This window comes from Chaetodon auriga, chromosome 22, assembly GCF_051107435.1.
Source record: "Chaetodon auriga isolate fChaAug3 chromosome 22, fChaAug3.hap1, whole genome shotgun sequence".
Taxonomy (NCBI): domain Eukaryota; kingdom Metazoa; phylum Chordata; class Actinopteri; order Chaetodontiformes; family Chaetodontidae; genus Chaetodon; species Chaetodon auriga.
In genome coordinates, this window is record NC_135095.1 from 17,746,654 (window position 1) to 17,763,321 (window position 16,668).

The following is a 16,668-nucleotide window of genomic DNA, read 5'->3' on the forward strand; positions in this document are numbered from 1 at the left end:
TCGAGGAGGATAGAGTTCCTGGAGCATTCCATTCCTCTCCTCAGAAAGGTAGACACCTGTCTGACGGCTTCTCGTCTCCTTCCTGAATGTTCCGCTGTCGATTTTCCATCCTCCCCCCTCTCCGGGACTGAACAATGGGCCGGCCCACTCTGCTGAACTTCTCAAACGCTACCAAACTTACTTCAGGTCGCGCGGCAGGTGCTACAGGTGCCAGGGATTGACCAATCCCGGAGGAGCCAAAAGAATACCGGCCAATCCGCTTCCGCGTTGTAAAGCCATCGCTAGAAGGTTGTTTCCGACGGCGATGCTTGTTCAACCGCAACATTTAGGACATTTAATGTGTAAAACAGTGGAAAATAACAGAAAAAATATGCGTTTTTTGTTCATGTATTTCTTAATTAGCTTAGATGAATGTGAACGTTAGTATAAGGGGTTAAACACACATTGGTATAAGCTGGTTAGAGTAAGAGGACACCAGAAACAAACTTAAAATGAGAAAATGCAGTAGTTTTTAATGGTCATTAATTATAGTGCCTTGAAATGTTGCTAAAAGGACTTGTTCAAGACTAATTTCTTACAGTTCAAAACTGCATTTACTCACTGATTCATATACACTGCTGTTTACAACACTTTTTTTTTTTTTTGCTTAAAAAACACACATTTGTTTTCCCATAATATTTTAAGTCAACAGTACACGTGGACCTAATATGAAATGGCCATTTTTATAATCTAAATATTGTTTATCAGACTTAAATGCTGTCCTTTCACAACTTCTCTTTCACTGTCTGTTGGACATGGCCCAGCAGATCCCGGATTTTTGAGGCTGAAACTGATTTCTTATTTGAAAGTAGAAATAAGAATAATAATAAATATTTCAACACATTTTTTTCTATAAACATATAATGGATCCCTTACATGTGTTTTCACTGAACTGTGACCAATATACATACAAAGCGGGACTTTACACAGTTGAAAAACAATTAAAAGGGGACTAAATATTTAAATAACTAACTTCTAAAATAAAGCAAAACGCGCCGAGGGGGACAGACAGTAAAACCCTCCTGCACACGTTAGAAAAACAGTTATTTCTGTCGTCGGTCATGTTGGCGGAGTCACGTCTTCAAATCAGCTGATTCGGGCTTCCGTAGCTGAGCAGCACATGACCCGGAAATAAGGAAGTGTTGTGTCAAACAGAAACAGGGCCGACTCTGTTCCGTGATCTTTCTCCTGAGAGGACTCACTGACAACATTTCACGCTCTTATAAGGCGCAGAGAGACGGGAGGAGACGGACAGCTGCGGTGGCTCAACATTAAATCAGCAAAATGGCCTCAGTTCGCTCGTGTTCGCTTACCTTGTTGAATTGTCTCCTAATGTGCGTCACTTTGAGCTACCTGACCAGCGGGGTGTGTGCCAAATCATACCGGAGGCCAAACATCGTGTTGATCCTGACGGACGACTTGGACATCGCTATGGGGGGTCTGGTGAGTGAAGCTCATTGTTTTGGTGTTTTTATTGCTTTGGGGGTGTTTTAGCAGAGAGTCGTGACAGCGTGTTTACAGCGTGTTTCTATTCTCGTCATGTCGCGGGGAAAGATGAGATCAATCGGTGCAAACTGGACATTTAGTCCAGTCTGATGAAGCTGACGGCTCATTTTCCTCCTGGTTGGACACATCGTGTATTGTCTCTTGCTCCAGTTTGCTAAAGCCACCACAGTGTTGAGAAACACCCTCCCCCCTCCTGACAGCCCCTGCTGGAGACACGCAGGCCTGACCGAAGTCCATTGAAATTTCAGGCAATTTAGTGGCGAAATCCATATGTAAACAGACCAAAACCAAACCCGTAAAGGCTGAATCTGCTGTCTTTTTAAAACACTTATCAGGTATTTTCACGCTGGGATTAATGCCAGATATCAAACAACACGTTCTCTGATGCATTTAAAGTTGTGCTACAGTGATAATTGTTTAACAGTATATGATTTTAGGAAGAAAGCACAGTACGGCCAATTTTCTCTAATTCAGCCTCTGTAATTTTGCATGTGTGCATACCTGAAGCATGAACAAAAATAGGGTGTTAAAACTTGTCTTACTTTACCAAATTTAGGATAAATATCAGTATCTTGTGAAACATCTCAAGAAAACTAAACTACTATCATAACACGGGCTGCAGCTAATGGTTATTTCATTAGGAGTAATCGATTGTTTACTCTACAAAAGGTAAGAATATAGTGAAAAATGCTGCTCACTATTTCCCAAAACCTCTGCAGATAATTTATTTTGTCAAAGAAATATTAAGTTTACTGTTATACAAAGTTAAAGAAAAATCATTTTTACTGATTATTTTTCTTTCAATCAACTTGTCAATAATTTCAGAAATCTTTTCAGCTTTGATCAAAACATTTGATATACTTTAGAATATATTTTGGATCTGTTATAATAAGCTGTGAAGGTAATGAGTTGTGTGATACATGATATATTGATTAAATATTAAAGCTTGTGATTGATTATCTGCAGAATATAATTCATGTAAAATGTTAAGTCGTATTCCTTAAGCAGTGGCTTTCTCTTGTTTCTCTTTGAGTCAATATATACTGAATTACCAGTTAAGCTGTTGAGGGATTGTTGAGCTTTTTGTCCAGAAACGTGTGATCTGACTCGAATAAATGAGTCATCACGAAAAAACACAGCATGTTGGGTGCTGATGGAGTCGGCCTTCCTCACACAAAACAAGCTTAGTCATGGAGGCCGCGAGACAGATTTGATTTGTGAGGGGGAAAAGGGAGCCTGTCGCCCAATTTGAGTGTGTCTGAACGACACAGAGAGATGAGTTAATCAGCTAATGTCAGCCGCATGATAAAACTGTTCAAGATTACTGAAAACACTCGAGCACATTTGTCTCCTCACTCTTCTCCCTCCAGAGTCCACTCAAGAAGACGAAAAAACTCATCGGTGATGCAGGGATGTCGTTCACAAACGCAGTAAGTATCAGCGTCGTCATCACACATACTGGTACACCAGTAAAAAAAAAAAAAAAAAAAAAAGCTCCACAAACGACACCTCGTTACACCTCAAAGCCATCCTCCCTCTCAGTTTGTTGCCAGCCCGCTGTGCTGCCCCAGTCGAGCCAGCATCCTGACGGGGAAGTACCCCCACAACCACCACGTCATCAACAACACGTTAGAGGGAAACTGCAGCAGCAAAGCCTGGCAGAAGAGCGAGGAAGCCCACACCTTCCCCGCCCTGCTGAAGACGAGCGCCGGCTACCAGACCTTCTTCGCCGGGAAATATCTTAACCAGGTAAGAGGCGATATGACGCCATAGTCGTGTATTTCGAGCTTTTTTTATGGGTTTATACAGAGTGCAACGTGTTTTCCTGCCTGGAAATTCCGTAAATGGTCAGAATACTGTATAACAGAATACTGGGTACGAGTGTTAAGATGAAAAAAACTGTTTATCTGAAGCATGAAGGACGTGACAAAGCATTTCCCCTAATAGCTCAGTTATGTTTACATCTGCTAATTGCACATCAAAGCAGACTGACTTCCTGTTGTTTATCAGTGTGCATCAGTCATATGGTGATGAAGGAAGAGCGTTAGGGTGATCCAAACCAGTGCAGGTCCAATTTACAACCAGTGACCAGGAACAGAACAGCCAGTAATCATCAAACAAAGTGTGGAAACGTACGAGAAGCGAGCCGAGCTGAGCAGCGTTTCTGTAACAAGTCTGACATTTCAGGTGATTTAATAGTGAAAACAGTCACAAGATGTGCCGTCACGATGAAGTCCGGCTCTTAAAGCTGTTTCTGCCCTTGTGACAAACAGATGGTCAAATGGGGAAGCGGGCCGTCCTCATGCCCCCCCTCCCTCCCTCCCTGTATCTGTGTTTCCAAACCTGTTTGACTTTTGACGCCTTCCAGTTACGGGGGGGGGGGTATTTTCCTAGTAAAAAGTAATTGGTGTTTAGTGCAAACTGGTAAATGCTAGCATGCTAACATGCTAAACTAAGACTGTCAACATGGTAAACATGATACCTGCTGAACATCACCTTGCTGATGTTAGCGTTGTCTCTGAGCAGAGCCGTTCGTTCGGCTTCAGACTTCAAACACGGTGCGCTCAGATCTTTTCATCTCATCATTAAATAGATTCTTTCTTCTTCTCTGTGTCTTGTTTTTCTTGTGCTGCTGTAACTGTCTCCAGTCGTCTCATGTCATCGTCTTCCTGTGTGTGTGTAGGTCATTAATCACGGACGTGTTCTGCTGTTTGTGTGTTTCAGTATGGCCACTCTGAGGCCGGTGGAGTGGAGCACGTTCCTCCAGGCTGGAGCTCCTGGGTCGGACTGGTAAGACTGAAACTCTCAGCCTCCTTCCTGTCCGACATCACGGTCCACTTTAGGACAGAATTAAAGCCTTAGGACGTTAAACTGGTCCTGTCACTAAAAACCTGAACCTCTTACTGATTCAAATCCAGCTCAGCTCGTTTCAACAACTTGCTCCAAGCCGGACCACGACGCCTGTGAGAGTGTGTTGATTTGGATGTTATCTACTGGGAGGGAAGGCTGATACTGGTCTTTCTGTGGTGGATTAAAGATTGTGTCGGGGGTGTTCTGCCTCCCTTTGAAAACATAAATCAAAGTCATAGAGGGGGGTGTGGCCATCTTCGCTGTGTATTTTTTCGACCTGAGTTCAGTCCACCTCACATATCGCTGTGAGCTTTACGTGGTCATGTGACTGGAGGCGCTCTGCAGGAGCCAGACTCACAAATAGGCTAAAATTAGATTTCCTTCACTTTCCCGTACGTCTCTAACCGGTTTGCAGAAGTCATTACACAGAGGTCACGTCTGCAGCCCAGACCAGTTTATCTTCAGCAAACACAGATGTGAGACCTGGTCTCATGACCCGAAGGCTGATCACAGCGCAGTTTATGTGGTTTCAGCAGAGCTGGTCAGCGGACACCGTGTCCAACGCCAACCGCTCAGAGAGGCCGAGCTGAGATCACGAACCAGCACGTGACCTTACCGTTTGTAAGCAGAATGTGGTTTCAGAGCATCTTGTAAGTGGTGGATCAAATTATTGGCTTTTTGTGATCCGTGTCAGGTTTTCTAAGGGTTGGATTAACTCTTCCAGATTAACGCCGCAGGAGGATTTAAACGTTAGAAGTGAATCTATTAAACAGGAAAAGAGGAAACTGGATCGTCTGTGAGTCACTGACACCTGTTACATCGAGTGTTTGATGAGGGCCGTCTGTGTTTCCAGGAGAAGAACTCGAAATACTACAACTACACTCTGTCAGTGAACGGAAAGGCCCAGAAACACGGAGCCGACTACAGCAAAGACTACCTGACGGACGTACTGGTGAGACACGCTTCATCTCGTCCGCAGTCATTTTTATTTATTATGGACAGGATTCTTGGTTTTCAAAGTTCAGTTTTTGATGCGTGTACCTGCTCCCGTCTCTCTCAGGCCAACATGTCTCTGGACTTCCTCCAGTATAAGTCAAACTACCAGCCGTTCTTCATGCTGGTGTCCACGCCGGCGCCACACTCGCCGTGGACGGCGGCTCCTCAGTACCAGGACAGCTTCAACAGCACCAAGGCCCCCCGAGAGCCCAACTTCAACGTCCACGGGAAGGTAGGGCTTCTGCCGGGACTGTCCTCGTCTCATAGAACTGGACGTCACCTCAAGGTTTTTCTTTGCGTCTCTCTTCAGGACAAACACTGGTTGATCAGACAGGCCAAAACCCCCATGGCCAACTCGTCCATTCAGTTTCTGGACGATGCCTTCAGGAAACGGTCGGTCTTTGCTGCTTCTCGCCTTCCTCAACTCCTCAGCTTTCTACATTTGAATCAGCGTCTTCATCATTATCACCCACTTCCTCTTATCCTTCCTCTCCTTTCTCTTCCCACTTCCTCTTATCCTTCCTCTCCTTTCTCTTCCCACTTCCTGTTGTCTTTCCTGAGGTCTTTTATCCGCTTAGAGTTTTACTTTGCTCGTTTGTTCCTCTACGTGAGGTTTGTTTTACGTAATTACAGCCAAAATGGTTCCTTACGTCTTGTTCAGCGTGGTCTCACTGCAGCTTTCTTCTTGGTCATCCTGGCCTGCAGGTGGCGAACTTTGCTGTCAGTGGACGACCTCGTGGAGAAAATAGTGAAGAGGCTGGAGGTCAGAGGCGAGCTGGACAACACCTACGTCTTTTTTACCTCCGACAACGGCTACCACACAGGTACGAGGCTGCACACACGTTTTTTAATGCACAGCTGCTGTAGAAGAAGAAGAAACAGGAGAATAAAACATCTGTGTACAGAGCAAATGGAGGTCATGCAGACAGAAAGACAAACGGGGACTAATGTTCGTATACGTGTGGTCAAATGTTTGTGTTCCTCAGGTCAGTTCTCTCTTCCGATGGATAAGAGGCAGCTCTACGAGTTTGACATCAGAGTCCCTCTCATGGTCAGAGGACCAAATATCAAGCCCAACCAGACCACCCAGGTATACACACACACACACACACACACACACAGACAGACAGACACACACACACGCACCCACACCCACACTGTGTGTTTGATCTGCACCTGTTATTGTAACGAAGGTGAGACCAAAACATTGTGTTTGTTGGTAATTTATCCTCATGAAGTGTTTGTGATGTAAAACTAAACACTGAACTTGTAGTCAGATATTTATTTTCCCACTGCATGAATTTAAATATGAATGTTTGGTATGTCGTGAATTTAGAAAATAATCTTTACTGAATTATCATGAATCTCTCAGAGATCCAGGTTGACATTTTCAACAGAAATTGTCTGAATTAGCTACGATTTCCAGCAACATACAAGCAGAAATCCAAGCAATTCAGACCGTTCAGCTGAAGTGAAGCGTCAAACGTCTCGTCTTCAGATGCTGGTGGCGAACGTCGACCTCGGTCCGACCATCCTGGACATCGCCGGCCTCGACGTCAACAAGACGCAGATGGACGGCATGTCCTTCCTGCCCGTTCTGGTGAGCTCACTCAGACCCAGCGTCATCAGAATTATGTCATATCACTGTTTCACCCCACGTTTTATATCACACTCTGTGCTTCACTCCATAATATACTACATCCTGTTTCTGTGTCAACACTAGTATTTTATTCTGGCATATGACTGTTTATTTTATATACTTTTAACTATTTATTTTGTACTCTGTCAGTGTATTTCTACATATTTTTGTCCTTGTGCTGCTGCAACACTTGAATTTCCCTCTGGAGATAAACTAAGGTTCAGTTTATCTTCTGAATCAAATTGATGTGTGTGTGTGTGTGTGTGTGTGTGTGTGTGTGTGTGTCACCAGGAGGGGAAGGTGAACAGCAGCAGCTGGAGAACAGACATCCTGGTGGAGTACGAAGGCGAAGGCAGCAACGTGTCGGACCCCGCCTGCCCGCTGCTGGGACCCGGAGTGTCGGTACGAGATGAACCGCCGGAGGGACGAAGGTCTCTGAGCACAGAAACTCATCATCCTCTCTCTTCCATCCGTCCTCTTTCTCCAGGAGTGTTTCCCAGACTGCGTGTGCGAGGACGCCTACAACAACACCTACGCCTGCGTGCGCACCGTCGCCCCCTCTGCCAACCTGCAGTACTGCGAGTTTGACGATAACGAGGTGCAGACAAACGATAATTTAATCAGCTGCTGTGACAACAAGTTAGCTGAAGCCACGTGTGTGTAAAAATCCACATTCTGCTGCCATCTGGTGGTAGAATGGAGAATGACATTAGTGGTTGTGCACCCCCTGCAGGTGTTTGTAGAAGTCTACAACGTTACAGCGGACCCCTACCAGCTGACCAACATCGCCAAGACCATCGACCAGGAAGTCCTGGAGAAGATGAACCACCGGCTGATGATGCTGCAGTCCTGCGCCGGACAGTCGTGTCGGACACCCGGCGTGTACGACCCAAGGTCAGTTCAGGGCGGCCGCGATTGGTCGATTCACTGAGAAGAATTTAAAAAAAGGAAACAGCGGCGAGAAGATACTGATGGACTACACGACTGTGCTGTACTTCCTCATTTCTAGTGCTTTTTAATTCATACTGTGGTTTTCCAGGAAACTACTCGGAGATCACGACTCGTCTGTCTCGTGTCTTCTCAGGTATAAATTCGACCCTCGACAGATGTTCAGCAGCCACAGCTGGCGGCTCAGCAGACTCCGGCAGAAGATGAACTAAGACGAGCAGCTGAGGAGCGAGGAGACGGAGGGGGGGAGGAGACGGAGGACGGAGGGCTGGACTGTGTGTTGCGTTCGGCCTTTCCTGCTGTTGTTGCCTTGTTCTGGGGCCTCCTGAGCCGGCCGCTCTGTGATGGATGGATGGATGAAGGGATCAGGTGGGGTCATGTTTTGGGAGTAGATGGCCTCTCTGGGTGCAGCTTCCAGTCTGGGCTGCTGTTTAGGGAGTTTGTCAGTAGGTGTGCAGGGAGGCCAAACGACTCAGGACGGATTTAAAGTCACGAGCCGTTTATTCAAATCCTGTTTTTCTTGTTTGCGTCGTTGTTTTTATGAGCGTCTGCTCGCTCAGTCGAAGCGATTTAAAGCCCTGGACACAAACTCCTCAGAAAAAAATCATATCAGTGATCCAAACAGAAGCGTTTCCACTCACTCGTCCGAGTGCAGGTTGGTTGTTTTGGTGCGTTCAGATGGTCCTCGAGGAGAAGCTGCACGCACACACTGAAGTGATTTCCACGATACGCTAATTCATAACTTCAAACATTCACTGCAGCCCAGTTTTCATGCAGACGTGAAGCAGATGTTCACAGAATTTTCAGAAAATCAGCCGAAGAAAATCTGATTTATGGACGTTTTGGTGCACGACTGATGTGAATACTGAGAGCTGCTAAATAAACTTCCTGTGATACTGTACGATAATTTAATGTGAACAGCCAATCAGCAACAACAGTGAGATCATGTGACCAGCTGAGGACCAACTGACTGCACCAAGGAATCCTGTTAGACGGTGAAAGTCATTTCACCTCCTGTGGGATGAAACGGAGCGAATGTTCGGACAGAACGCGATCGTACCTGAAGGGAACAGACGGCGAAACAGCGCCACCTACAGGAAGTCAAACGTCGTAAACAGGCAGCCCGACAGCAGACGTCAGTGATCCCGCGGAATCAGTGCCTACTGACAGGAGAGCGTCCACATCCACAGCCAGCGTTCAGCTCTCAGTCTGACCACTTCAGCTTCACTAATACTTCACGTCCGTCGTGTTTCGCTGTAAGATTTGTGTTGTTTTTGTTTCCTGGTTTGAACGTGAGCCGAGTAAAACGTAATCTGATCAGTGAACGACTGAAATAGAAGAAGAATCTATATTTGATATGTCTTTCAAAGCGACCTCCTTCGACCTTTAAGGGAACAGATTTTCTCTCCATCGAGTTCATTTTTAGACTGATTTAGCGAAGAAGAATCATCTCTTTCAGCTTTTTGTGGCTTCTGTCGCTGTTCAAACACGAATGTCTCCACATTATTAACATCCGACCAAAGATCCCATCCAGAGACTTTGATGGAGTTTTGAATGCAGGACGTTGACGTCGCTGACGTCTCGGTCGCGGTTCACCTGCATGACTTTTGTCGTTTCTGGCTTTTTGTGCTCGCTTTGATCGTGAAGCCGACAAATTGGCCGTTAATTTGGTGGATTTCCTCGCGCTCCGCTGCTCCTGCGCTCGCTCTTTCTCCCTCTGTCGTCAGTGTGGCGTGACGTCGGGGTCTGACGGCGAAGCGGAGACCACCAGACTCAACGCTCACATCGTGATTTCCTTTTCCTCTTCGAACCGATTCACTGATGCACTTTCCAATCTGTCACAACTGTTTTGTTGTTTTTTGAGCCTTTAGTTTTATTTTTCAGAGCAGTTTTTGACGATGATGATGATGATGATGATGTATTTTAGGTTTGTGTGTTTTTGTCCAAATAAAGAGATTCTCAAAATACCACAGAGGGTCCTGCTCCGTCACCTCAGCAACAAACTGCATTTTAACTTTATTCTTTGATCTGATCTCAATATAAATCATGAAAAAAATAAAATCAAGTGAAGAAGAAAGTCAGATTTGAGTAAAGTTGTAATGTTAAGAGAATAAAGGTGGAATTTTTGACTCAAAAGCAGGAATATTACAAGAATTTATTTTTTCTAAAATTACAACTTCAGTCTAAATATTCCAACTTAATTTTTCGTAATATTATGACTTTTGCAAAAGTATTTTTTACTGACTTAATATATTTTAGCTAGTTTGTTTCAAAGTGCCACATCAATAAAGTTTAAAGTTTAATTAGTTTTTCTGTTTTAAAATGTCTCAGATCTGAAAAAAGACATTTAACATGTTTCAGAACTGAATTCATGATAAATTTGAGATTTTCTTTTTGTCACATTTCTCAGATTTCTTCAGCTGCAGATAATCTGAAAACGTTCTTCACACACTTACCTTCACGTCTTCTCTGTGGTGAAAAGGCCTTTTTCAGTTTTCTGCATCAGGAACCAGCAAAGCTTCTCGTCTTCAAGCTGCTTTCAAAAGTCAAAGTTTAGTGAAGTTTTCACACAAAAACTGGACAAAACAAAAACTAGAAGTACTTTGAAACTAGACTCACTTCTCTAATCAAAGAATCCTCCAGTTTACTAAATACCAGAAAAACAAGAAGAGCCGATTCATCGTTTCAGCTCAGGAACAAAAGACTCACTGAAATGTGCTTTTAATATAAAATATTTATTTTAAAAATCTAACTTTACAAGATGGTGTTAGTCGTATTCTGTACATTTAACGTCCGGTTTTCTAAAGTTAATTTAAAATTCCTCACAGAGAAAGTTAGCAGACTTTGACGATCCAGGCCGAAACAGACTCCAGGTGTTCGGTGGCTCGGAGGACAGCAGGTGAACCCTGCAGGTGCAGCGTGTGGTTCTGGTTTCAGTCCAGTTGGAGGGTCGATGGATTCTTCCTCTGCTGCAGACGTCCAGTCCAAGAAAAACCTCCTCAGCTACTCATCAGGACGGTTCAGTCTTTGATAGCTTGAATTCATCATCAGAGTCTGTTTACGGGCTGCAGTTAGAGTTGCATTGTGGGTAATGTAGGCACAAGGTTTTAATGAGGAAGACAAATGTGTGGATTAAAAAAATGATATTTCTGCTTCTTCATCGATTTTTACACTTTTTAAACACTTTTAAAGGAGAGAAAGGATAAAAATAAAAAGTCTCTGTTTTTGGGACACTTCATGCCTTTTGGTGGCTCAACACCCAAAACCACAACATCCAGGTTTGATGGATGCAGCAGGGCTCCAGAGGTGAACTAAAACCCTTAAAAAAGTGAAATCCAGAAGCACACAGACGTCCTCCGGCCGCTCGATGGCGTACAGAAACAAAGAGGAAGCCTACGTTTAGTTTCCCGAGCTCGGCCCGTCATCGGCTCTCCTCGCCCTCCAGCACGGGCAGGAACGGCAGGTCGGTGCTGCCCAGGTAGGTCCTCCCTCGGTGCTGGAACACGTCACTGATGGCCCACGTCAGGCGGCCTTCGGGGTCGTGCAGTGTCCCCACGATCTCGCCGTCCAATCCCAGCTCCAGGACCAGAGCGTAGCGCGGCAGCAGGAGGTTGTACCAGCTCAGAGGGATCACCTGGAAACAGTGTGAGGAGGAGATCAGGCGCATGAACAATGGAGTCGACTGGTTAATCGATTCTTTTCACTCCCATTGATCATCTGACGACCCTGAAGATTTATCCTGTGACCCTCTGAAGGGGCCAGACCCACAGGTTGAGAACCACCGGACTCACCTGAATAGAAAGGAGGTCAAACTACTAATAATGTCATATGTGGAACACATCAGTCACAGGAGGCCTTTTACTGCAGAGCAGGTACTTCTACTTTGTATACTTTATGTACATTTAGCTGGTAATACTTGTAATGGAGTATTTTTACATTGTGGTATTAGTACTTTGTACACAAGTAAAACATGTGAGTGTGTAAAGTGATGAGGTTCACTCAAAGGGAGTCCGGCTCCTTAAACCCACTTCACAGTCTGCTCACGTCGTCGGTTTGAATAAAGTTTTTTCTGTCAGCGCGACCTTAAGTGACCCCTCCCAGAGTTCAGCGGGAGTTCAGACGAGTGTGTGTGTGTGTGTGTGTGTGTGTGTGTTGTCCTGTCAGATTTCACACCATCCAGTCTCACTGCAGTCTGGAACAAAGCCGGTTATTCTTCTTCTTGTGAATCTCACAGCGAGGAGCGGATGCATCATGGGAAACAGATTTAGTTCTAACGACCAATAAAAACCCCTGATAATGATGTTTGATTATCAGGATCAGCCAATCAGCGGCAACCAGCGAATATCTTCTTTCTGTGTTTGCTGACGTAACCTGAACATGGCGGTTTGGTTCACACCGACCTTGGCGAGGAAGCGTTTGACGGCCGGGTACGGCGCGATGGCGTCCAGGAAGGGAGGCACGAGCTTCCGGAACCGCGTCGTCGTTATGCCGACCAGGAACGTCCCGTGGTCGCTGAGGCGGATGTTGTCAGGGTAGCCGATCATGTTGTCCAGGATGACCTCCTTGGCGCCGGCCTTCGGGCCCTTCAGCCAAAATCTGACAACAGAGACGGTCTGAGTGCCTGACGCTGATCTTATCATGTGTGTGCGTGGGCGCGTGTGCGTGCACATACCTGAGCACACGCCCGATGCTCGTCTCCGCCAGCAGCAGGAAGTCTTCGTCCGGCGACAGGACGACGCCGTTGGGCATGTAGAGCGAGTCCAGCAGGACCTTCACGCTTCCTGTTTCTGGATCGTAGGAGAGAAGACGGCCGAGGCGGTTCAGCTCGATCACCTGAAACATCCAGCAGCTCGTCTCACCTGGTGTGTCACACCTCACCTTTAGTATTTGATTTAGCTTAGCTTAGCATCGTTTGGTTTAACTTTTCATTTAGCTTAGCATCGTTTATATTTTCAATTTAGTTTGTCTCATTTAGCTTAACTTAGTTTCACGTAGGTTGGTTTATCTTTTAGTTTAATTTAGCTTAGCTTAGCATAGCTTCGCTGAGCTGTTGATTTAGTTTATATTTATATTTTCAGTTCAGTTTCATTGAGTTTGGATCTGTTTAGAGGATCCTGCTTGCATCAGCTTCCGTTTGCTTGCTGATCAATACACCTGTCGAGCAGCCGCACACACCTGCTCTTTCCTCCACCAACACCTCGTTTAGATGCTTTCACCGTCCGCCTCACCTCCAGTTTGACGTGTCGGCGTCCCCAACGGCTCGACGAGTCCGTGAAATAAATGATCCCCGTTTGGGAGGAAATCTCCAGGCCGTTCAGGAAGGCAAAGGGAACGCCATCAGCACCTGAGGAGCAGAGAGAAGAGAGTTATGAGCCAGGTAGAGTCATCACACACACACACACACACGCGCGCACACACGCACGCACGCACGCACACACACACACACACACACACCCTGTGAGTTCGCCACCAGCAGGGTCTTCTCTCCGGTGTCGGGGTTCACGCTGTGCAGCCCAAAGTACGAGTCAGCAACAATCAGCTGACCGCGGCGATCCAGACGGACGCCGTGAGGACGGCCGCACACGGGCTCGTAGTCTGTGCTGCTGCCTGCACACACACACACACACACACACACACACACACACGACATTAAGTGCAGGGTTATTGTAATTATTTCATCCAGTTTTCATCAATTTAAATAATGAGCAGCATCACAACAAACTTCAGATCTGTTCATTATGGAAATCAGCTGCTGGCATTTCAGAGCTCACGTCAAACAAATGAACGAAGATACAAAAAACCGTTTTTTTCTTCCTCTACTGTTCTATTTTTATTCCCACTGAAGGAAAACATAATTAACTGCTGATGTTATGGATCCATTTTGCTTCCAAAAAGCTGCTGAAAGCAGCGAAACACTGAGGGCAAGAGAGAAGAACCAGCAGTAACAGCAGAGTCAGGGGTGTGAAGGAAAGCGCTGGAGGAGAAGAGGAAGGAAACGGGCGCCCTGAAAAAACACAGAAGAAGAAACAGACGCGTCAAAAAAAACAAAAAACACAAACCGCATTCTGGTAAATTCTGTCCCATCTGTGTGATGAGGGTGAGGCTGTCATCAGGGCCGATCCTCCACAGCTTCCCGTCCACTGTCCCCGTGTACACATTACCTGAAACACACGCACGCACGCACGCACGCACGCGCGCACGCGCGCACACACACACACACACGCACACACACACACACACGCACACACACACACGCACACACACACGCACAGTATCAATCAATAAAGGTTTGGAGATAAAGACAAATCTTTGAGCGAATAACAAGAAACATGTGAAAACCAGCGACCCCAGCAGACAAACTCAACATGTCCCGTGAGACCTACGGGGGCCAACAAGGGTCACAAAGCCTCCCACAAAACACCAACAAAGGTCAGAGGTCAAAACCATCAAGTAAAACCCAGCAGGCTCACCCTCCTCATCCGCAGTGAAGGATTCTGGTCCGTGTAGCTTCCCGGTGAACAGCCGGCGGCCCCTCTGCAGCCTGGTGTTGACGGCCAGCGGCCCCTCGAGGGCCGGCGGGGGCCCCTTCAGTCTGGAGGAACACATGTGAGCTTTTACCGACACAGAACTTCAGTCACGCTTCAGATTTACAGACTTCCTCTAGCGCCACCGTGAGTCTGTCGTCTGAGGTTTTTAGTGACTCAGCAGCTTTTGGATGAGATGTCATAACGTTCTCTGAACTTCACCTCTGGCGCCACCATCAGGTCGAAATCTCAATTTATCAAACTCTTTGGTTTATGAACAAACACCTGAAAAACTGTGACGTAATTTCCCATCAGCCTCAGCTGTACTTTGCTTCGATTAGCAAAAGTTTGCACGCTAATGCTAAACTGGAACAGAGACGCAGGCTAGCATAAGTTAGCATTTAGCATAAATCTCCACAAGCAGAGCCTTCCAGAGCTGCTAGCATGCAGACTAACGGTTTTCAATGTTGTAAAGTAGTTGCTGCATGTCGATTATTGTCTGTGTGTGCGTGTGCGCTTACACATGTGGTTTGGGGTCAATGGGAGAAGGCAGCAGGTAAACGCCGACAGCCACGGCGAGCAGAGCCGCCAGCAACGATCTCCTACCAAACCTGACGGGAGAGGAGGAATAAACAGTTCAGTGCAGGAATGCTGACGGTCGAACACATTTTTCTCCAGAAACCCTCATAGTAAATAGAAAAAATTAAAATATAAGTTCAACTTCTTTAATCTATGCACATACAGTCCTTAAACACCTAAATTCAAACACGTGACTTTACCTTTCTGTGCAACATCGAGAAACTGGACCCTGAGCGTCAACAAAATGTCTTTTTTAATTGATCTTTTTGGTCTCTTCAGGGTGAAGCTGACTTGAGAAACTTTACCGAACACACACTTCAGCTTGGTTTTAATCTAAAAACATTGAAGGTGTTTTTAAAGCTGCTGAATTGAATCTGCACAGTCTGCAGTTGATAAGCCAACAGCGTCGTGTCACACGTGGCGAAGTGAACTTTGACTCGTATATGTTTCACACAGGATCTATAATGTGTTACACAAAGCTGATCCCATCAGTGCAGGAGTCTGTTGTGTAAGTGCAAACTGAACCAAACTACAGGTCAAAGTTCAAGTAAATAAGATTGAGTGTATTCACTGTGTGTGTTTTGGTTTGGATGTAAAGGAAATCCAGTGGAGACTGGCTCTTTTGGTAAGAAGGAGAAGCAGACAGTGGCTAACGTGACATTTGGAGGCTGTCAGACTGGAAAAAATGTGACCTTGCTCTGTTGTGACAGAAAGAAATCCCAAAGGCACTGACTGAGGAACTGCAGCAGCTATTTGCATGACCGAAATGATGCGTTCACTGACTGAAACGGATGCAAATTCTACTGCCAAGCGTCACTGAATCAAAGGTTATCAGTCAAGATGTCTGATACATTATTTTACATACAACATCTACATTGTTTTCCCTCATTGTTCTCTTAGTTTGAAGGTGTTTTTTCTAATGAATTGCAAATGAAGTTGCTGGTGACTCATTTCGCTCCTGCACATCTGTTCTCTTTAGAAATGCTGGATTTTGACTAAGACGTTCAGTGGTTCAGGGCAAAAAGATTAAAATGCTCATTATTACATGTATTATTGATCGTAATGTGTTTCACAGATCAATAGATATTTAAGGGGATCATAAGGAAGCTGAACTGTGTTTCGGCTATTCTAAACTGTATGCTAACGTTCGCCCTTTACCGTCCACAGCTGCGTGTCCGGACGGATTAGTTACTTCTTCATAGTAACACCTGTTGACGTTTGGTTTTTTTAAATAAGGGGTGTTTGATGAATTTGATTGATGCCGATAAGAAGTTTGTCCCTTAACAGTTGCAAAAATACCTCTGAATGTTCTTTACTGTGACGCTGCTGCTAATTCGACAATAATTGACAGATTTCTGAACAGAGTTTGGCGACGCAGAGAGAACCTCGCGACTTCTGGCGTTCGCAGAGGTAAAAACCGCCACGGACAATCGAAGTCTGATGTTTTTTTTTTCATACGTTAGAAATGATTAAAATACCAAACTTACATTGTTGAAGTTTGAGTCGGCGTCTCTTCTTCCTCCTGGATCAAACAGTTTTGACTGAAAAGAGCGTGTCTAACACTCAACAGAGTAAAACACAACGGAT

The 16,668-nt window shown here is 45.4% G+C and overlaps 2 protein-coding genes across 2 annotated transcripts; one reads left to right on the plus strand and one right to left on the minus strand.

Moving 5' to 3' along the window:
• The first annotated feature begins 1,150 nt into the window (after window positions 1-1,150).
• Window positions 1,151-9,948, plus strand: gnsa (glucosamine (N-acetyl)-6-sulfatase a). Its single transcript, XM_076722291.1, has 14 exons — window positions 1,151-1,482; window positions 2,916-2,975; window positions 3,088-3,294; window positions 4,270-4,335; window positions 5,249-5,347; window positions 5,456-5,623; window positions 5,702-5,784; window positions 6,097-6,215; window positions 6,378-6,481; window positions 6,890-6,991; window positions 7,322-7,432; window positions 7,518-7,628; window positions 7,764-7,924; window positions 8,115-9,948. The coding sequence occupies exons 1-14, from the start codon at window positions 1,324-1,326 to the stop codon at window positions 8,188-8,190; spliced, it is 1,626 nt and encodes a 541-aa protein (XP_076578406.1). The 5' UTR covers window positions 1,151-1,323; the 3' UTR covers window positions 8,191-9,948.
• An 811-nt stretch (window positions 9,949-10,759) lies between these two features.
• On the minus strand, window positions 10,760-16,647 carry LOC143315046 (adipocyte plasma membrane-associated protein). The gene is made up of 9 exons (XM_076722468.1): window positions 16,569-16,647; window positions 15,024-15,113; window positions 14,449-14,570; window positions 14,038-14,139; window positions 13,433-13,585; window positions 13,207-13,322; window positions 12,651-12,811; window positions 12,379-12,574; window positions 10,760-11,612 (listed from the first exon to the last, which is right to left on the minus strand). Coding segments are annotated over exons 1-9 (1,155 nt in total). The 5' UTR covers window positions 16,571-16,647; the 3' UTR covers window positions 10,760-11,399.
• Between the last annotated feature and the right edge of the window lie 21 nt (window positions 16,648-16,668).

What these genes read in the sequence shown, in the direction of transcription:
- gnsa (XM_076722291.1), top strand. Translation starts at nt 1,324, where the DNA reads ATGGCCTCAGTTCGCTCGTGTTCGCTTACCTTGTTGAATTGTCTCCTA. An exon ending in ACATCGCTATGGGGGGTCTG is followed by an intron (nt 1,483 to 2,915) that starts GTGAGTGAAGCT and finishes TTCTCCCTCCAG; the next exon opens with AGTCCACTCAAGAAGACGAA. An exon ending in CGACAACGGCTACCACACAG is followed by an intron (nt 6,216 to 6,377) that starts GTACGAGGCTGC and finishes TGTGTTCCTCAG; the next exon opens with GTCAGTTCTCTCTTCCGATG.
- LOC143315046 (XM_076722468.1), bottom strand. An exon ending in ACAGAATTTACCAGAATGCG is followed by an intron (nt 13,586 to 14,037) that starts GTTTGTGTTTTT and finishes GTGTGTGTGCAG; the next exon opens with GCAGCAGCACAGACTACGAG. An exon ending in GCTGGTGGCGAACTCACAGG is followed by an intron (nt 13,323 to 13,432) that starts GTGTGTGTGTGT and finishes TCTGCTCCTCAG; the next exon opens with GTGCTGATGGCGTTCCCTTT.